Here is a 22,037-nt window from a genome sequence, read left to right as displayed (position 1 = left end):
TATATATATAGATCATTTTCTGGCTTTAAGAAAGATATTTGCATATATTTATTATTGCTATGTAAGCATTATTATTCATAAAAAAGCTTCTATTCAAAAGTCCCCCTTGAAAACTCTAAAGGAGTGAAAATATATCAACAAGATAATAATAATAAGTGGTAAGGATTTATTGCAACAAATACATTGATCCTGAGGTGTGATTTTCTTGCACACACACTGATAATTAGTAATATTTTGTAAGTAATTGCTTCTGGATAATTTACCTTGAATAATAGGCAAGGAGCTACATTGGATTTATGTCACTCCCGTTGTTTTATTTTATGCCTTTTTAATAAACAAACTTCCTTAGCCCAGGATTGAGGGCAGCATCTGGCTAAGTGCCATTACCCTCACTGCTAGAGTACGTTTTGGCATAAACTTTAAGCTACTGCTCATAGTTTTGACTTGATATACTGGAACAAAGCCCGCTTTAAGATCAAACCATACTGCATTTGTTGTGTTCTTTACAGAAGCAGGCTCATGTCCAGCATGGAGGACCTACTTTTTTACACCATCACGGACGGGAAAGAGATGATCCCAGCTTCTCAGTTCATCTCTGTGAGTCAGCATATGAGCAAGTACTGATATGAGATCTTGAAGTACACGTGAACATGTTCATAAAGGCGATCTGCTACAAAGTTGTTTCCTGAGAACACCTTTGGCTTTTATTAGATTAACCTTGGGAGAAACATTATACCCCACAACAGGAATCCAAAGCATCTCCTGCTGGCTGCGAGGGATGTTTTAAAGGGTGCTTATGTCCATCTTCTTCAGTCTAAATATACCAGCCATGGTGCTGCAGAGTCAATGAATTAACAACAGCAAGAAAGATTGTTTTTAACATGGAGTAATCCATGATGTCATTTCCATTACCGCTAAGCTTTCTCAAATCATTCATTAATGAAGCAAAATTTTTAACCTCCTGATTTCCCACATAACAAATCTAAATATCTGTATCTGTGATGGAATGCATGCAGGCAAAATGCCAAGAGGTTTTTTTTTTCTAAAACAAATATTGTAATAAGAATATGAATATGTTATAACTATGTTGAGATACTCAAAGCTAAAAAAAAAAACTGACATCTGGGGAACTTAGTATCTATGGAAACTTGGGTCATTTTAAAAACAGCCATGCGTTCAGGAGACATGTGTCAACACAGGTGACAGCTTGTTCTACCACAGATGACTGGAGGTGTTTGTGAAGGTGACTCAGGCAGAAGATAGCTGGTGAAAGAGCTGCCTAGACTGTTTGCATGAGAACAACAAAAGAAAATCGACATAGAAAACTGAAATCTTAATAAGATACTTTAGGTACATATCTGGTTTAAGAATGCTGTCACATTTTAAGCACTTTTTTGGGGTAAATGATAATTATGTTCCAGATTAGAAAGGGTTGTTTTATTAAACTTAGGAGGTGAATAAAAACCATGTCAGTATACTCCTGCACTCACATAACACCTAAGTAACCTCAGGAACAGCCTGTACAGTGCCCAAACCTTCCTACACTTGTGTTGCGGTTAAGATTCTTACAGAAATCCAATAACTTAAACAGCGAGCTTGCAGCCATTAGTCAGGTCTGCTTGAACTTTGAAGCACTCATCAACTGTGATGAGTAAATAATAAAAAAAAACCACTGAAGCTTCTGTAGTCATGAGGGTTGTGCACATGGTATCCCCAGAATAGACCAATGTGCATTTTTGCTGTCACTGTCAGTGACACCAGCAGCAGGAGAAGGTTGGCAGCTATCCACTTTGCTGCCCTCCTCAGTTCCTTGCAGGCACACCTGTAGCTTTAAACCCAATATTACAAAGCTTGCTGCTGCTGATAGCAGAATCTGTTGGTTTTCATTTAATACAATAGAGCCAGTGCAGCGATAGTTGCCATTTATCACCAAACCCCCAGGTCCCTTTTAAAAAAGAGTGATTTCAATCATCTCCTTCCTCTCCTGTCCACAGGCTTTAAGAAGAACAGGTTTGTTAACATCTGACCCTCGACTGCGGGACTGTGTCCATCAGATGAGACAGTTGACACGTGATTCCATGGGACCAGTCATGATGGACAAAAAACTTTTCCGAAGGTGAGAACATTTTTAGTTTACTTATAGTGACATAAATACAGCCCCTTTGAAAACTAGTTGCATTTTGTCTCTTCATAGCTGATGGCTTCCAATAATTTTAGTGCAAATTGATCCTAATGACCCAAAGTAAATATAAAGAGGAGGCAAAATAATCTCCTTCTATTGGAGCACGTCAGGGACAGCATCATGAAAACCAATGAACTCTGTGTAATTTAAGTCAGAGTTAGATTATAAAACAATATCCAAAGCTTTCTTATAGACCATTGGCTTTTACCCACTCTGGCCACATGAATGAGGAGAACATTCATTAAAGAGTGGCCCTAAAGGAGCTAAAGTGGAAGAATCTGTTGACAACAACAACGAATAGATGAGCTCAATTAATCTGGTCCTTATTGAAAAGTTGCAAAAAGAAAGACATTTGAGTTCATCAACAAAACATTGAGACAAGGTTCTGGTCCGGTGAGACAAAATAAATGAAATTGTTGTACAATTCTCTACGTGTTTGGAAACTGAACACTGCATACACCTCTGAAAACCCAATCCCCATGGTGAAACATGCTGCCACTTTGCTTTTCTGCAGCAGGGACAGAGAGGCTAGCCAGAATTGATGCGACGATGGAGCTGAAAGACAGCAATACAAAAAAAATAACTCTGGAGACGGCATAATACTTGACCAGAGGTTGAGCTTCATTATTCTCAAAAAACAACTATACTATTCATAAGGCCAATTTAATGTGTATTCACATGTAAAGCTGGCTGAATAAAAGTTCGAACCTTAGTGTAATTGAGAGTTTCTAACAAGGCTTCTGAAAAACAGCTAATGACAGATTATGTGTGTCAAATTAATTCTCAAGATGTGGAAGCTGTTTAAGAGACAGTCCAAAAAAGTTAGCGCTCTAATTCCAAATTTATATCTATAAAATATTAAAGTATTGAGTATTGGAGGCTGAATGCTTATACATTGCTTATTATGTTTGTTCTGGATTTTTATTTTATTTTTTTTGTAAAAAAACAACAAAAAAAACCTAATTTTTTTCTTTATAAATGTTGTAAGATTATGTGATTAAAAAAAATCTAAGTAGTGTGAAAACTTTTAATAGAAACCATAAGCAGAGTGGTAAGTAGATGCGCTTGAATGTGAAAAGAAGGAAAACAACGAATGGATTTATTTCAATAAAGATTCTTGGTGCGTCAATGCTGCCTAATCAAAGGTTAAAACAGACACACCTGTCCCTAAAGCATGGGACAAACATGATAAATGAGCAAAAGGTGTTAGGTTAGATTAGGCCAATGGCCTAATGTTTTTATGTTATGTAAGAGAGGTAATTTGTGGCCAGCACTATTTGAGTCCTGGACACTGACAGACACGGACGTTTTATAGGGGACAGCTGCTATGAGGCAAATTCATGTGCATGCATGCATGCCAGCCAAACCAGTTGAGGTGAGAGAACGATAGTGGGGTCTCTTAGGCTGCTAATGAAAGGGCATCATTCTGGTTGAGCTCCAGACAGGCAGTTAAATTAGCAGGCTGAAAGGCACCGCACTCCCTGCTTTCCTAATACTATAATTTTCTAACTGATGTGTAATCCACTTAGACTCATCTTCTGTTCTGCAGCAGCATATTACTGTCTCTGGTTAAACTAATCAGCCACAATGTTTCTGCTTGTTTCCTAAAATAATGGAGGCCTCATCACAAATATTCTGCTGGAAATAGAGAGAACAGTCTTCTGTTAGTTTTCTGAAATGGCTTGTATAAATAAACCCTCTCTTTTCCTGTCAAAGCCTCATACTAACAGTACCTAGAACTCATGGTTGCATATTTTAGTTTAGACCAACTGAGGGAGAATATACTATTACCATTCCTTGAAAGCATGCAACATTGCTCACCCGTTATAGCAACAGTTTCAGACGTTGGCCTCATCCAGTAATCTCCAAATAAGACTAAATGTAAAAGTGTTTTTTATGTGAATGTAGACAGTGGAAATAAATAGATTGTGAATATATAAGGGAACAACATCACCCACACTTACTTGTGCTCCTGATAAAACCTAATTCTTCGTTAAAGCACAAGCTAACACAAATCAATATAAATTATGCAATCCTTCACAAGGATTTATTCAGCAGGGGAAAATCCCATATTGAATAAAAAGGTTGTTTAAAAAAATCACAAGTAGCAAAAACTGCACAGGATTGATTTTATATTGTTGACTGAATGGCTGTTTATAGGCCTGTAAATGAACCGGTATATGATGTGTAAATGGGTGTATGGGGTCGAATGTATTGTACACATGTTGAATTAATGTTATCTGCTGCTCAGGGACTGCAGATGAATAGTAGCTGTTTCTAAATCGGGTGTAAATCAGATCTTCTTTTCGTAATGATTAATGTGTTTATATGCTGTTCCTATGAAATAAATAATAAATAAAAATAATCTAGAGAAAGAAGAAGCAACCAATTTACTTTCATATTGCCAGATATAGAAAACATGTTATTTAAGTCATGCAGAGTTTTGTCATATTATTACGTCTTAATAAGAAAAACAAAACCAGTGCACACAAATGTGGTTTTACTATCAGGCTTTATTTCCTCTCCTATTGTCCCATGGTGGTATTCATTCTTAAGTTCCTCATCCCCTCTATCCTTTTGCCTTCCTTCCTGTCCAAAACCTTTACTTTTCCGTCTTGTGGCTTTTTGCCCTTCTGTCCTTCCATCCTTCTTTTAACGTCATTCTTCTTTTTCACCTTTTTTATATCCTTGTGTCCTATTACTGTGATACTACAGTACCTCTCTCATACCCCTCTTAACCCTAGAAAACAAACCTTTATGGATGTTTTAAGAAAACTAATAAATTTTAAATAACATGAAATATTATTAAAAAAAAACAAAAGAGGGTTGATTTAATGTGAAAATCAAATTTCAATCACCCGCCCCACCCATTGCTCAACTGTATTTAATGTAATGCAAAGCTACCTTAATGAAATAATTTGTAAATGTTAATAACTGTGGAATGTACTATAGTGTGCCTTAGCTTTGCTGAACTAGTGTGTTACCAATATTTTTACATTCTAACCAGTGACTGCTGCAACCATTTTGTAATAGAATATAGCAGTTGAAATTCTTAAAAGGAGAAGGAAAGTTCTACCTTATTCCCTATAAATTGTGAATCAGAAAAGGGAAACCAGGTTGATAAATGTTTCTTTACTAAGAAATTGTTAACTCTCCACCTTTTTTCTACAGGTGTGTTGGGAACAACATCATGCTGCTGACTAACGCTTTCAGAAAAAACTTTATCATCCCTGACTTTGAGGATTTTAGCCTCCAGATCAACAGGCTTTTTGAGAGTGCACAGCAGCAAGGAGGGGGACATGTAAGTAAGGGACATGCAGCCTCTGTTTGCTTAGTCACTGCAGAGCGGTTTCATGTGTTTCATGTCTTCAGGTAGCAGATTACATTCCTCAGCTGGCAAAGTTCAGCCCAGAGCTGTGGGGCGTATCTCTATGCACCATTGATGGACAGAGGTAACACAGCACCACTCTTGAGCATACACTGTGTTTTATATTTGCAGCCTTAGGAGGAATTCTCTTGTTTGTGATTTCACCTCATGACCTTTTGTCTTACAGATATTCAGTGGGCGACACCAAGATTCCTTTCTGCCTGCAGTCGTGTGTAAAGCCACTGGAGTACGCCATCGCCGTGCACGAGCTCGGCAGTGAACATGTTCACCGTTTTGTTGGCAAGGAGCCCAGTGGCTTCAAGTTCAACAAACTGTCGCTAAACGAGGAAGGCAAGTCATTTACGTAATCAACTCTGGTCACCTTTTCAATTCAAAACAGTAAAAATAAGCACTAGCATTAACATGACTAATCTTTGACTATCACATCCCCTTTAGCTCTGTTGATTCAGTGTCAGTCTGACCTTTAGCTATTTAACTTTTAAATATACACCTTCTACTTAGAATGGCAAAGATGTGACAGTACTTTTGTCTTTTGTGCAGATAAACCACACAACCCTATGGTGAATGCTGGAGCGATCACCATTAGCTCTTTGCTTAAGGTACTATTTACTGTATTTTTTTAATTATTTAAAAAAATAGACATGCAGTATTGACAGAAGTGTATTGAGTTTTCTGCTGTTGCTTTTGTTTGTTTTTTAATAAAAACATAACAGAATGTTTAGAACAATAAAGGCAACTTTGTTTTCAATTGATTTATAAAAAATAAAAATAAAAATCAAGTATCAATAGTACATAAAATAAGAAAACAGAGTAGGGAAGAAGATGATTACTTTGCATCCATAAACCAAACATGAACTTCCTATCAAAAAATCTTTCTAATATCTGAGAACGGAGTGAAGATAGACTGCAAAACTAAAAATGGATTGTTAAACTGTTGAACTTTGTTGCACTTATAGGGAAATTGACATCTTTAAATTGGTAGCTGGATGTCACCTCTCATAAAAGCTGATAGAACAGCAATAAATATCAGGCGTATGTACAACACCTGATCCTCTGAATAGCTGCAGTTGTATCCAAGTCCAGCAACAAAAAAAAACAACAACAACAACATCTAAATGATTCCAAAACTTCTGTAATAAATACATGTTTTCAGAGCAGGAAAACAATGTTAGCATGTGCATTCCCCCAATGCCTCCTATTACATATTCAGCGTGGATCTAGGAGCCTTTGGCGGGCCCTTATTTTTGGTACGACTGGTCCATGACCATGTATGTTAGCAGTGATTTTCTTTCTTTATTTATTTTTTTTTAGATAAATATACATCTAGTGATCTAATTTCAGTAACAAATGCAAATAAAAAACATTGTTTACATGTTTATATATATTCAGGCTTCAAGGGGTTAAAATTTACCCATTATCAATCTTTTTTTTTCACTTTGATCAGAATGCATGCTCTTACCCCAACAAAGACAGACTGCTTTACTATTTTTGTGCACTGGACAACTTATTTCCTGGACATGTATCTGGGTTCTTAAACTATCCTGTAAAGATTGGTGTGGGTTTTTTGTTTATAATACCTAAAACTCAGAGTTTGACATCAATACATTTTAGAAAAAAGCTGATTAATTTTATTCTGGAAGGCAAATGTGAAGGGATTGACATATATCAATGTTCCCATTGTTTTTTAATTTACAAAAAAAAGAAAAAAAGAAAGCCAATTGCCTTTTATTCCCTTAAAAGGTAATATTTTATGCTCAAACAGCTGAAATTCTGCTACAACATAAACACTTGACTGTCAGTAATGATTTTTTCAAAACAAAGGAAAGCCAGAGCTATGACAAAACAGCTGGTCATTTCTCCAATCATGATATTAGACCAAGGCCTCAGGCTGAAATATGACATCTTGCTGTCTGTTATAGTGTTGTGCCTGATCACATTTATGAGCATCCAAGAGCTTTGTGTGTCTAGGTTGATATAATTCAATTTGCCTTGAAAAATGATGTCATTATTAACAGTTTGTCTTAATAAACTAAATCATATTTCCCCAGTTTGTCACTCGGTAAGAGGAAAAGGTTTTTCAGCTGGATTTGAAAAATAGTTAACAGTGGCTCTAAAGGTCAAAGAGGAGCCAGAACATATTGAGCAAAAGATAACATAAAATAAAAGATTATAAAAAATAACAAAAGTTTATCTTTTTTATTATTTGTTGAAATAAAAATTTTGATGATCCATCTTAAAGGTCAGCATTGCACGGTATTAGTTCAGTGACATACATGACATTAGTATTATCTGAGCCTACTCATAGTACCTAATGTGAACCTGTGTTTTAGCAGTCAGTTTTACCAGCGAATCATAGTATGAAGGTCATCTTATCAAATGCATCTCATGTTTGACAGTAGGGGATCGAAGTTGTTTGGGTTCAACAACAGGGGTGTGTGTGCTCTGGGCCAATTACAGCAGCTAGGAAGTAGGGTGTGTTTACCATTTGCTTTCTGCATGTGCGTAAAACTATGTTTAAGCAAACAAAGTTCCAGCTGTGGTTTTTCCTCTGTGTTTACAGCCACAGAAAAGAAAGAGGTCAAAGGACAAAAGTGCTAAATGATCATTTATTTTACGTCTCTTCCATTAATATTTGTGTCACTAAATTGAAAATGACTGTAGCTCCTTCTTGGCAGCTGCTTGACCTGCTACTGATCCTTTACTGGTGTGTGAAATTCAAGCTCAGCCATAAGCTCAGCCGTAACAGGCCAAACTGAGCATGTGGCCACATGCAGTGACGCACTCATCAACGAAATGTACCCTGTTGCATAATGACACCCAACCAAACATGCTCTTTGGGTAATATTTTTTATTTCTCCCCTTTTTGCAGCCTCATTCAAATAAAGCAGAGAGGTTTGACTATGTAAGTAAACTTTTTTCAGTCGCGGGTCATTTAAACTTATCTTTCTGAGCCTGGTTTCTGACTGAGTTATCTCTAAATAAACTGTTTCTGCAGGTGATGGAGTTCTTGAAACGTATGGCTGGCACTGAATATGTGGGATTCAGCAATGCCACGTAAGGGTTGCGTTTCTTAACCAAAAACCAAAACAGAGGAGTTTTCTGCTCATGTTCCTAATGAAATTGTGTTCTTCATAACTTTTGTATTTTTGCAGATTTCAGTCAGAGAGGGAGACTGGAGATAGAAATTATGCAATCGGCTATTACCTGAAAGAGAAAAAGGTTTGCATTCTTCTTTTGTCTAGTTTGGTACTGTTACTTATATATGATGCCATGCACAATTATTAGCATTTATGGTGATATGTATAAAAAAACAAGCATAAATCAGCATCTCATTTATATTTTTATCAATGGCACAAACTTTTCCTACCATATATTTACTCTTTGATCAACTGGAGTTTTAAGATTGTACTTGTGGCTTTCTGTTTTTCCCTGGCAAATAAAACGCAGACTGGTTACTGTCTTAGCCAATCTTCAAATTTGAAAAGACAAGGAAATATGACAATATTTAATTAATGTATATGTGTGTTGATTTTTATGAGTCAGGTTTGGGCTACAAGTAAATAACTACAAATCTAAATTAGTCCTTATTTAATTAGAGAATACATTTAAATGTTCAAAATGATAAGACTGGATATAGGCCCAATTTTGTCGTTTAACCTCAAACTGAGTAAGTTGAGGAAAGTTAAAACAAAAAAAGCCTGGATTTAAATCTGAATATGTGCTAACTGTGCAATTCTTGCAGTGCTTCCCAGAAAATGCAGATATGATTGGAGCCCTGGATTTTTACTTTCAGGTGACTTTTTTTTTTCAGCATTATAAATGACTACTTTTGTCTGATTTACTGATTTCCTTTTAAATAAATAGGATTTTTTTTTTTTGTGGTTTATGATTTGTAAAAGTAAATTAAAAGTGGAGAACATGATCAAACATTATTTAGGTGTGTTTAGAAATGTAACTCTTTTGTTGGTGTGTTAAAAACTTGTTAGATTTATGTTGATGAATAAATATTTTGCATTGACTGATTGGTATAGATTTTAAATAAGGGCTGACCTTAGTTAGTGTAAATGCTAAAAGATCAAAAAGGTGGCCTTTAACCACAACAAATCTGTAGCAAATTAGCCTTGTGTGATACTTTTGGAATATACAAACAACACAGATTTTTTAAGCCAACTTGTTTTTAAGATATTATTGTCAAACAGATAAATACTGGGGAAATCATTTGGTTCAGATTAATAACATATATGCAAATATCTTTTCACCTCAGTAATAATTACAGAATTAGTTGTGCAGTCATATTTTTTTTAATCTATGCATTAATTATTATGGCTTGTTTCAAACTTTTAAGGGAAGAATGTTTTTTAGTTTCTTTCATTCTTTCATAAGAAAGACCTCCTTGCATCTGAGGCTTTTAGAAAATGTGAAAATATTTGTGAGCTAAAATCTTTTTATGCATCTCCCTTCCAGTTGTGCTCTATTGAGGTAACATGTGAGTCTGGAAGTGTCATGGCTGCCACGCTGGCCAACGGAGGCATTTGTCCAATCACCGGCGATCGTGTGCTAAGTGACGAAGCTGTTCGCAACACATTGAGTCTGATGCATTCCTGTGGGATGTATGACTTTTCTGGGCAATTTGCCTTTCATGTAAGTGGCCTAAGATGAATCTATTGAGAATTTTAATAATATAGCCAGAAAAGTACAACAAACAATACCTTCAACTTCCCAAACAGTCAATTACTGATTACTTGTTTGTTCTCTTTTTTTGTAATTTGTTTATTAATCGAGAAAGATGATTATTATAATGTTAAAATATAACCTAAATTATTCAATTAATATGCTATTTCCAACTATTGTCTAATCTATTTTTTAATCTATTAACTCAAATGGCATTGAAGTAATGATCACCCCTAATAAAGCTAAAGGTGCTAGAAGCATCCGTTCACACATTTCTTTCAATGCAATAGACCATAGGGGAATTTTACACAAGACAAAGGTTGAAGACATCTTATCTAGTAAATTTTTACAGTAAAACGGGAGACATGAATCACATCCAGGCACATATTAAAACATCATTATTCTGATGAGAAAGATCTGGTGGACACCCTGAAACTAGACCACAATATGCATAAATAACGCTCCAAATATACTAATATTTCATTGCAGATTAAAGCAAACCTGTTCACATGTAAACCAGTAAAAAATCTTAACCTACCAAAAAAATAAATGACAAACATCCAAGTGGAAGCAAAATTGACTCTTTTGGTCTTCTACTGTATTTTTTTCTCCATGTGAAGGTGGGGCTGCCTGCAAAATCAGGAGTTTCAGGTGCTGTTCTGTTGGTGGTCCCCAATGTCATGGGCTTGCTGTGTTGGTCTCCGCCATTGGATCGGCTTGGAAACAGCGTCAGAGGAATCCACTTCTGTCAGGTAGATCAGCTTGTGGTGTCGTGTTCCCTATCCTAAATAATTGAACCTTTAGACACCTTAGATTTTAGGTTGATTAATAAATCAATGCCGGCATATAATGTTATAGACACCTGGCCAAAGTGATAGAGAATGCATCCCATAACATTTTTAATGATTCCACTGAACTCTGATCTGGAAGCACATGGTAATCTGGGGGGGTTGATTTAATCCCTGAAACTCTCACCAGCAAACTAAGCCATGTTGGTGGTGGGACTGACCGGTTCCGTGTAAATAGGGTTAGAGTAACAGTTTAAATTCAGGCTTTTTTCTCCAAGTCTTTATTTCAAATAGGTAAACAAAACTCTGATATTGACTGATATTAAAGGCTCACATTGTGACACATTTTTCTGCCATATTGAACATACCAGTATTTTAATGTAGAGATAATTTATTGTGCTTTGTTTTAAAAGGAACTTGTTTCTTACTTCAACTTTCACAATTATGACAACCTGAGGCACTTCACCAAGAAACATGACCCCAGGAGACGAACAGATGATGATCCGGTGAGTTCAGTGCAACAAGTGACCTAAAATCTGCCTGTTTGCCTGAATAACTCTGCCTTTTGGAAAATATTAAACCTTTCTTTTTATTGTTACTTTCCTTTAGAACAAATCAGTCGTTAACCTGATGTTTGCAGCATACAGTGGTGATGTCTCTGCTTTGAGAAGGTGAGCAGGAACAAACATTTTACTTCAAAGTTTTCAGCAATAGTTTGATAAAGTGTCAAAAACCTTGCAGTCATAGAAGTTTTACCACTGAGGAGAAAAGCTAGTTTATAATAATTGACTTAGAGACTTAGACTTAGACTCAACTTTATTTATCTCTTGGGATTACTCTCTCAGGAAAATTCTGGTTCCAGTAACTTATATAGAGTACAAAGGTAAGAGTTGAAAGATTGAAAAATACAATAGTCAATATGAAAACAGTGTATAAGGTACAAAAGAGCATAAAAATGTTTTAATGTCCTGTAATATGTTTCCTTTAGATATAAACATTTCTGCACAGTAGAGAGCTAAGGAAAGACTACACAGTAGTTGACTTAGATTATTGCACTTGTACTGCAGACATGTATTAACCATATCAATACTGTAAGTAAAAAATTACACAGACTGCACAGTAGTTGGCATGTGTTATTGCACAGTGAGAGAGAAGAATATTGCACATGAATGACAATGGGTAATGTTTTGCACAAGATGTCCAAGGAGGGGCTTGCTGACCCTTGTCCCTCTTCCTATCATCTCCTCCTTCCCCCAAGCAAAGGCGTAGCCAGAAGATTTTAATAAGGGTAGCCAGGCAATAACCAATGAACACTGAGGGGTGGCCGACAGCAGATAGGAGCCAGAAGCTCAGGGTCAATCTACACCAGAGATGGCAAAAGTACTCACTTTCCGTACTTGAGGAAAAGTATAGATACTTGTGTTAAAAAATACTCTGGTAAAAGTGGAAGTACTGATTAAACTTCTTTACTCAAGTAAAAGTAACAAAGTACAGGCTTGTAAATTTACTTAAAGTATAAAAGTAAAAGTAGAAACCACTTTTTTCATGCCGTTGCCTACATTTTAAATGGATGTCTGCCAATAGGACTAGATCTCCGTTGTGTTCATTTTCAATCATCTCGTCGTCCATACTACTATGCTAACGCCACCGCCACCAAGCTGCAATGATTTGCCGCCAATGAATACCGCCGAATCTGTCGATTCATCTTGTAGTGGTGCGTCAAATGCAAAGTACTGTAGATTCCCATCCAATTAGAATTTGGTATTGATGACGTGAAAAATAATAACGGTAACTCCATTGAAATGATTCAAAACTAAAGTAACGAACTGATTTTTTAAAATGTAAGGAGTAGAAAGTACAGATATTTGAGTAAAAATGTAAGGAGTAGAAGTAAAAAGTCGCCATAAAAATAAGTAGTAAAGTAAAAATATCAGAAAAATCTACTTGAGTACAGTAACGAAGTATTTGTACTTCATTACTTCCCATCTCTGATCTACACTGTTATGTTATTTTCTAAATAAAGAGTAACTATACTTTCCTACAGCCTTTGCAAACAAACATACTAATATATTTAAAAATCCATGCTGTTTAAATTAAAGGTGTAGTGGAATAAAAAGTCTTTCAGGTTTGAGTTCTCCGGCAAACATCTTATTCATTGTCATTACTTACCTACTTTCATCAATTATCGTTCTGAATAAAATAATATTTACATGTACTAATATCTACATTAAATGGATTTCACAGAAGACTCAGACATAATTTTCTCTTTGCCCCACATAAGACAAAATGTAGTTCTGAAAAGAGCATGATTCTGTATGTATCATCTTTGATGTTAGTATATTGATGTGGATATATAAACATAGTGTTTTTGTTGTCAAGTAACTGTTAACATATGAAAAAACAAAATGTTAAATTAGTAGGAACATTCCACTTCTGAGTATTACTGCTGCCACCATCTGTATTAGAGGGGAAATAATGGTAGGGATGGCAACAGAAGTGGCCAACGGTTGGCTAATGGTGGCCATAGCCACCCCTGGCCTCCCATCTAGCTCCACTCCTGACCCCAAGTGAGGAGCTGTACAGCTTGGTGGCTGGAGGAACAAAGGAGTTCAATAGTCTGTTGGTCCTACATTTGGGGAGGAGCAATCTCCCACTGATCAGGCTGAGTGGTTAAGACAGTGTGCAGAGGTTGATCCAGTCATTTTTGTTTTCTACCGCGATACATATTTCATATCCCATATGACCTACCGAATGTGGAGAGATTTTTGCTGTTGATTATGAAACACCAACTGATAAATTAAAGCAAAGATCTCTGGACTATTAATCTACTTTGATATTATTCTAATTATTTCAGCTTTAAATATCCTACATATTCATTTGAAGCTTGTTTGTAACTCAACTTGCAGTACACAGTAAGTAATATTTCTATGCAATACCCTCTCTCCAGGTTTGCCCTTTCAGCTGTTGACATGGAGCAGAGGGATTACGACTCTCGTACTGCTCTCCATGTTGCTGCTGCTGAAGGTAACGCCTAACATCATTAGTTTGATCATTTATCTAATTTCTGCATTGAGAAACCTCAAAAATTCGGCATTTAAAATGTGCTCTTTTTGCTCACCTTATTTTCCTCCCAGGCCACCAGGATGCTGTAATATTTCTGACAGAAATATGTAAAGTGAATCCCTACAATAAAGACAGGTAGGTTTAGTTCTCACCGTTCATCTGATACTAACTCATTTTACTAACTATGACAGTCCATCATTTTCCATTTCACGCCATTGTCTATCAGATGGGGCAACACACCCCTCGATGACGCCATGCAGTTTGGCCATGATGTTGTTGTTTCAGTCCTGCAAAAGTACCAACATGAGTACACAGATGGACACTCAAGAATCAGCACAGAGGAGCAGAGCGCCGTGCTGGACTCAATGAAGAGCAGCGTTTAAGAAAAGCACCATAGAGGTTTGGATTGAAAACCCTCTGCTGCATACCAGAAATTAAATATGGGACAGATGGTAACTAAGACAACCGATGAATTTTCTGTCTATCATAAAATTTAGGAACCTAATGGCCAGTCATTAGTAAAAATATGACCTACTCTTAGTATAGGAACTGAAGAGTCTGAATTTTTTTTTCCAACCAAAGGCTGTAAAGATTATAACTATTGTTAAGAATGTACAGCAACTTAAAAAGGGGGTGTTTTTTTCTTTAAATGTAGTTAAAGTATGCCAGTATTTAGAAAGCAATGGCATATCTGTCAGGAATAAAGGTTTAGTATGTCTAGTATTAGACAATCAAATAATTGTAAGACAAATAATAATATTACTAGTACCAGTAGTAATATTCTTTTTTGTGCATCAGTAACTTGTAAATGTTACCAAGATCTAGATATTTGAAAATGGCTTTATTTATTTTGAAATCCAAATAGGTATGTTTTACTTTGGCCCCTTTCACACTGAGATCAGATCATTGTACAGCACTTCAAAATCAATAACAGAGTATTGGAAAGGGTTTTTTTCTATAGTGCACTATGAAGTAATTCTCCTAATAGAAAATGCTATTAGGGTTTCCAGTTTGTACAAAACCTAAGTTAAACTGTTGTGTTGATTCTTTATCCGGATAGCAGCATTTTGCCACCTTAAATGCAGAATGAGGACAGCAAGGTTATCATAGCCATAAAGTGGGTTCAGAATTCACCTGTATGGCTCGGTCTTCAGACATTTTAAATCAGGACTTGCCATGATAACATAATTATTGAAGCTTTGAATGAGTCACTGCAATGCTCTTGGATGTGGCGCTGCTTTGTCTCTAGACTGCAAAAATCTTAAATCTAAATAAGTTATTTTTTCTTTAAATAAGGGAATTTTTTCTTGATTTCAGGAGGTAAGTGAGACACTTTGCAAATGGAGTGAAATAATTTACATTTAAAATAAGGAAAAACAATTACATTGTCTTTTTTTAAATGCATACTATTAAATTATCTTATTTTAGGAGTTAATATACTCATTCCATTGGCAAATCATCTTATTTACCCAGTCAAATTAAGTGTAAATACACTTTATTTTCTGATTTTTTAAAACTTATTTCTAGATCGTTTTTGCTGTGTACTCACCACACCTCTGGAACAAATAAACTCCATTCTATAAACTCCATCACCATAGAAGCATCCAGGAAATAAGAATAGAAGAATCCCATCCAGAGAGAAGTGTACCCTGTTCCATATTGTATACTAGCTTGGATGTGGTAGTTGCTGTGAGACTGACAGAAATATCTAGACCAGGGCTCACGAAGGACCTCATGGGGTGCCCTTAAGGTTTTTTGAAAACTTACCGGTGGGCTAAGTTTAAAATTTTATTATATTCCACTTCTTCTTCTTTTTAAATCTTTATGGAGAATGTCATCATAGAGAATTTAAGCATGTATAGAGATTTCAAAATGGCATTCGCTAAAAGAAATTTATGAATTAAAGGAACCAATAAAAATATGTTTATTATGGATGAACTTTAGGTAGACTCCAACCCCTCCAGGTCATAGGTCATTGTTGGTAGCCTATGGCTGAGACTTTAAAAAGTTTGGTGGCCCCTGATTTAGACCACAGTTTGAATGCAGTCCTGTGATCTTATTAAGTTACCTAAATCAAAACTGTAAATAGAATTTTACTGTAATGTATTTTGTAATATATTCTAATTTAATTTATATATAAAAATGTAATATGTAAATATAATACAATATTTTCCGATATCCTCAGAACAACACAATACACAGGAAACATTTTTGCCTGATTCCACCTGACATATATATATATATATATATATATATATATATATATATATATATATATATATATATATATATATATATATATATATACGTATATATATACAGATAGCAACATGGTGGAGTGATCTCACGGAGATCTGGCGTCCAGTTTCCTTCATTTTTTAGACGCTGTCCTTGTTTAACAAACCTGTTTCAAAGAAACAGCTGCAAGGTCTTGGAGCTTGATGGTATGCTGAATAAGTCATTCATTCATCTGGAACAGCTGCTTGCAGCAGGAATCAGTCTAAAACAAGTAGGACACTGGCCTCCGAGGACCAGATCGACATCACTGCTGTAGGGCACTGCAGCTTCCTGATGAAAGTCTGGAATGTCATGTAATGAGATCAACACTGGGATGAGCTGCTGATCTGCAGATCATGCTGAGAGTACAGGAGTGCAAAAAATAGTAGGAAATAATCAATTGACTGCTAATTGCAGCTGTTTCCTGATTGCCTTCACACAGAGGGAGGTTTTCTCATTTTGCTGTAATCTAACCACCTTCTTAGAAGTAATTAAATTTGTAGAGGAGATTCATCTAGTGTGAACAGGGCCTTAATTAGTATGTTCTGAGAATTAAACATAGGTGCTTCCTTAAGGATTTATTTAAAAGGGGGAAAGCTACTGAAGCCTGTTCTGTTGAGCAAATAACATGCATGTCAGTCCCCTTGTTTTGATCTCAATCAGCTGTGTTGTCATTTTCTTTTTGTTGACATGTAAATACTCACTGTGGTGTTTAGGATTTTAATACTCTGTATAGATTTATACCTTTTTTTTTTTTTGTCGTTTTATTTGTTTATTGGGATGCATCAATTGGGAGATTCTGGGCCAATATTGCTGTTAAAAATAATTCAACCAGCCAGTTTTAGCCAGTATCTCATTGCTTGTTAAGACCAGGGCATACAGGGATTCTCTAAATATCCTGTTAGGATTCTTCATTTTTAAAATGTAAAAAAAAAAAAAAAATATTTATTCTCTAAAATAAATTATTTCTGCACTCCCATCTTTAATATGATCTTTATTTCATGCAGTTCAACTGAAAAACACAGCAATATATTTTAGGAAAGGAGATGAGAATTAAAAAGTTAAGATCATGTTCTTCTGCAAAGTTGTTTGATTTGAATTTAGATAAAAAGAATAGTGTTCAGCATACCTGGTTTATTTCCACATGTGGTCAAATACAGCAGATCAGTCAGCGAATTGATTTTATCATATTGTAACACTGTCTTACTCTGCATTTCCACCTATAGGTTGGTTTGTTTTTTAAACTGAATTGAACAGGATGTGTAAAAAATAAGAAACTATTTGGAAAACAATTCATGATGATTTTACTATTAATGTTAAGAATCTGGACACTAAAAAAAGGGTAGTTTGTACCTTTGAGATCCACTGCATGCAGCAATGCATTAATCAAAATATTAATTTCCAATTTTTTGGGACTATGTTAAATAACAGCAAACACTTCGATCCAAGTTTGAGTTCAATAAAATAATATAAAGGTTACAGACTCCGATCATTAACAGTGATGGTCGTGTAATTTTTTTCATGCTCGTTAGTCTTATAATCTTAAAAAAAAAATAAAGAAATAAAAAAACGTATAAGTATCTGAAAATCAGGTTCGGCAGGCCAGATATAAAAGAAACCCCAAAGCAAGTATCAGCCACGAAAAAACCCAATTGGTGCATCTCTGGAAATATGTCTTATTAAAATTAATAGAAAAATCCAACTGTGCATTTAAGCAGTATATCTTAAAATATTTAGATTCATGTGGACATACGGGTTAGTAGTTTATACAAACGCACCTTACATATGCATTTTAAATTATATATATAATATGATAAACTGAAATATACCTAGGAGTCTTTTTGTGTATACAAATAAGTAGTTTTTTTTTGAATAATCTTTGTACAATTCTTCTGTTTAATGTAAATGTCTTGCTGTAAATAAAAAAAGAAAATGTGGAAGACTTCAATGAAGTTATTTTATTAAAAAGTATATGGTTTGAATCTGAACAGAATGAGGTTCTGTTCTGTTTGATGTCGTATATGTGTGGAGAAAACCACCACAGGCAACAGGCATAAGAAAATATAGGCAGCCAATGATTATGAAAACCACACGTTCTTGTTTCCTCATCTAGTGTCTGAGACAAATTCCATTACAAGTACAAAAGAGCTCAAGTCTTGAAGAAAGACCACAGGATGAGTTTGCATCATTTGATGTGATGATATAGTGGACCACAGTATTAATTATCATCTGTAGTTAAGTCCTATTGCTGCATGTCAGGCACATTTATTTAGGACAATAATAAAGTTGCCCTGATAAGCCATGGCAGTCATCTGTTAACACATCTTCATTCCAGGCCTTCTGGCTCTTCCACACCAGAATGCGTTAGGAGTTCCCCGTCCCAAAGTCCAAATGCGGGGCACACAGGAGCCATGAACTCAGCTTTGATAGTGTGAATGATTCTGGGTTTCTCAATGTCCACCAGCCCCAGGAACCCTGCTTCATAGTCGAGCAGGATCCCCACTCGATCCGGTTTTCCCACCAGCGTCACAGGAACCACCTTACTGTTGGTCATGGCGAACCACTTCCTCTGAGCATAGCCGAACACCCAGGAGGAGCTGTTATTACCCACACACTCGTCTCTGGACATCAGTGCATCTGCGACCCCCAAACGAAACTCCTGGGACTTTTTAACCGTGACCTCCCAATAGTGTCGTCCGCTGCTTATCTTTTTGTCGCCAAACACGACAGCCCACTCTCGGAATCGCTCGGGGTCCTCTTTAACGTGGGAGGGGTCCAGGCCAAGCATGCGGTAGATGATGCCGGTGTCTTTCTTGAAGAGGTCCAGGCTGCTGTGAGCTGTGCGTTCATCGAGCCTGAACTGAAGGTCTAGAAATAAACATAGCAGGTTTATTTTCTAATATTTATTAATTATAATTTAGAAATAAAATGTCTATACCTTGATATATAAATAAATACATATAATTAGGTAAAAAGATACAGTTTATGAAATTCAACTTATTAAAAAGGCTTTATGAACTATGGTATTATCTTACTAAAGCAGCGGATCACAGCATAATCACATAAAGTTTACTTTTTGCAAAAGCAATGTGATGATGGGTTTTCAACTTAGACAACATTTAGAAGGTAAAAATGACAGAAATAGCTCACTGCACAGACCAATTTTTTTAAATTAATTTCTAAAAACGAGTAGTTTGGTAGTTTTTAGCGACACATTCATCCAATCCCATTTATTTTGGCTCTTCTTAAACACGAATCTCACAATTATTATTTTATCATAAATAATATTTCACCATTATTATTTTCACAGCTCTTAAATCAAGTCAATGATAAGAAGCTTATTTAAAAATCAAACTCAGTCATATTATATTATAATGATATTTAATATAATATTTAATCAGTAAATTGCCTTTAACAAGATTTCATATAAACTTATATAATTATTTTTGATACTTTTAAACACTCTGGTTAACCTACAGTCATAGTAAAGGAGCATCTCTTTCTTTGGAGTTTGTAATGAAGCCTACATTGTCTTCATTTAAAGTTTTTTGGTAATATACAACAACAAATGATTGAAGATATTTTCCAATTTTCTAAGTTAAATATGCATCGATTTTTATCTCTTTTATTATTTGTTATGAGACTAAGCTGCCCCTAATATCGGACATTGACCTCTATGTTAACACAGTTTATAATTAACTTTCATAAAACATTAACCTACTGATTGCCGTTGAGGTGGATATAAAGCGCCTCCTCGCTGGCAGACTGACTTCCAGAATGTGTCCTGCAGAAAGTGAGGACACTATCCGTCCTGTCCAGCGAAAGAAAGGGCAGATTCTTACGGGCATCGCCATGTTTTTCCTCCTGCAGCTGCTCACACGTTGCTCCTCCTTCTGCTGACGAAGTGTCGCGATGTTTGGGCTCTGGCGCCCTCTGCAGCTTTGGAGAGGGATTTTACATTAACGTCATCAGCACCATGGACAGAAGCCGTTATTCATAAATACTGTGCTTGAATTGACATTTAATTACATTTACGTCAAAGAATGTAAGGGTGGCAAGTTATAAAGCTTAATAACTATTCCGAATAATAGTCAATATTTTTACATCTAAAAAAGAATAATTACTAAGGAACTAAAAAAATTAAATGACATTACTTGTGGCAAAGAAAAATATATACATTAAATTAAAGGCTATGGTGAAATTATGGAAATATATTGGGATTATTAGTATGTAGAATTTTCAAAATGGGATTTTCCCCCAAATCTTAATGTATGTCAGTCATGCATGCATGATTAACATCCACAATATACCTTCACCTCAAAGCATGTGTTGATTTATGTTTGAGGTTATACAAATATAGCAATTCACAAAAGAAACATTGTGACCTATTTTAAAGATATACAACTCCTGTCAAAACCATAAACTTGTTTAAAATGCAAAAAAAAATATATATATAGCTGTTTTCTCAGCAGATCACTACTGAAAAATGTAATACAAAAAACAACTAAAATAGTTACATTAAAAAAATTAAGAAATATATGCATTTATATAAGGAAATAGTGTGCTTGAAAACAGTAATATGTGAGAAAAGATTCGCCTTAGTTTATATTGAACTTGTTCAAAGCTTGTCACTTGCAGCTCATTTTCAACAGTTTATAGTATGCAGGTCCACAGTTTTATTGTTTTCTATACTATGGTCCACAGTTGTCTGACAAATTTTTTTTTCTATAATCTTTTTGCTGCTGTAAGCACCAGAATTTCCCCAATGTGGGAGAATTAGGGATTTTCTATTCTATTATATTCCATTCTGTTCTATTCTATTCTATTCAATGAGTATAAAGAACAGCACCAACCTCAACTTAAAGAGAAAAGGCAAAATGCTAAAACTATCAGTAAAACAAATAAGTGTTTGCTTTTAAAGCTGACATATTCTAAGAGGGTCACACATTTTCTCACTTATTATGTTCCAATAGATGTGCTTCATTTTACTTTGTGTAAAACTACTGTTACATGAAATGCTTGTATCAGACTAGAAACTAGATATATTTGGTAATTTATGGTTATAATTCAAACATGGCAGTAATAAATAATGTTTTGCTGGGCCGCTATCACGTTTTTTTAGTTCTGAAAATCTCTCAGGAACCACCTTTTTTTTTTGCATCCCACTTTTTCAATTTTAGCTCTTTAGGAAGAGACAAAAATAATTGTATTATACAACATCAATCTTATTCTCCAACTATATATAAGCTCTTAAAAAATCATAAAGATAATGTATATTGCAGCTTGTCTGTTTGAAAAAATTCTAGCACTTAAAAAATCTTATTCTATTTCCTTTGGTTAAATGTAAAATTTTGATCTCTTAACTTGGCTATGGCTCACACATCTTTTTGTTGTTGTTCTCTTCTTTTATACTTAGCTGCAATCAGAGCAGCAGCTTCATAATTGATATACCAGAGAAAGCTCTTTGTGTAAAAACACCAAGTTTAGCATGTAATGATGCAACATGTTTTTAATGCACAAATTACTTCTCACCTGAGATGGACTAGTGACTTCTCCTGGGCCTTTGCTCATAGACTGCTGGAAATAGGCACCAAGCCCCTGTGACCCTGATGGATGGATGGATGGATAGATGGATGGATGGATGGATGGATGGATGGATGGATGGATG

General features: G+C 35.4%; 2 protein-coding genes across 3 annotated transcripts in view; one reads left to right on the top strand and one right to left on the bottom strand.

Moving 5' to 3' along the window:
• LOC107094826 (glutaminase kidney isoform, mitochondrial-like) overlaps positions 1-15,457 on the top strand; it is a 17,965-nt gene extending 2,508 nt beyond the window's left edge. Inside the window, exons 2-18 of one of the 2 annotated variants that reach the window (XM_015390681.1) lie at positions 510-597; positions 1,995-2,116; positions 5,354-5,483; positions 5,555-5,634; positions 5,737-5,900; positions 6,111-6,169; positions 8,440-8,472; positions 8,566-8,624; positions 8,723-8,789; positions 9,313-9,363; positions 10,035-10,211; positions 10,862-10,993; positions 11,443-11,535; positions 11,639-11,700; positions 13,977-14,053; positions 14,164-14,227; positions 14,378-15,457. In XM_015390681.1, the coding sequence (XP_015246167.1) occupies positions 510-597; positions 1,995-2,116; positions 5,354-5,483; positions 5,555-5,634; positions 5,737-5,900; positions 6,111-6,169; positions 8,440-8,472; positions 8,566-8,624; positions 8,723-8,789; positions 9,313-9,363; positions 10,035-10,211; positions 10,862-10,993; positions 11,443-11,535; positions 11,639-11,700; positions 13,977-14,053; positions 14,164-14,227; positions 14,378-14,399 (1,480 nt within the window). In that variant the 3' untranslated portion in view covers positions 14,400-15,457. Of the gene's footprint in view, positions 1-509; positions 598-1,994; positions 2,117-5,353; positions 5,484-5,554; positions 5,635-5,736; positions 5,901-6,110; positions 6,170-8,439; positions 8,473-8,565; positions 8,625-8,722; positions 8,790-9,312; positions 9,364-10,034; positions 10,212-10,861; positions 10,994-11,442; positions 11,536-11,638; positions 11,701-13,976; positions 14,054-14,163; positions 14,228-14,318 lie in introns of both variants that reach the window. The other variant, XM_015390680.1, reaches the window with a different exon arrangement.
• A 1,655-nt stretch (positions 15,458-17,112) lies between these two features.
• Positions 17,113-20,251, bottom strand: LOC107094822 (SPRY domain-containing protein 4-like). Its single transcript, XM_015390676.1, has 2 exons — positions 20,091-20,251; positions 17,113-19,237 (listed from the first exon to the last, which is right to left on the bottom strand). The coding sequence occupies exons 1-2, from the start codon at positions 20,221-20,223 to the stop codon at positions 18,696-18,698; spliced, it is 675 nt and encodes a 224-aa protein (XP_015246162.1). The 5' UTR covers positions 20,224-20,251; the 3' UTR covers positions 17,113-18,695.
• Positions 20,252-22,037: the final 1,786 nt, after the last annotated feature.

This window comes from Cyprinodon variegatus, unplaced genomic scaffold (assembly GCF_000732505.1).
Source record: "Cyprinodon variegatus isolate N-32 unplaced genomic scaffold, C_variegatus-1.0 Scaffold508, whole genome shotgun sequence".
In the NCBI taxonomy this organism is placed as follows: Eukaryota; Metazoa; Chordata; class Actinopteri; order Cyprinodontiformes; family Cyprinodontidae; genus Cyprinodon; species Cyprinodon variegatus.
The sequence above is the reverse complement of the archived record's forward strand: the minus strand, read 5'-3'. Positions and strand labels throughout refer to the sequence as shown.

Excerpts from the sequence above, each read along its gene's own strand:
- LOC107094822 (XM_015390676.1), bottom strand. The coding sequence starts at position 20,223 with ATGGCGATGCCCGTAAGAATCTGCCCTTTCTTTCGCTGGACAGGACGG. Across the intron at positions 19,238-20,090 it reads ATCCACCTCAACGGCAATCA|ACCTTCAGTTCAGGCTCGAT; the intron begins GTAGGTTAATGT and ends GTTTATTTCTAG.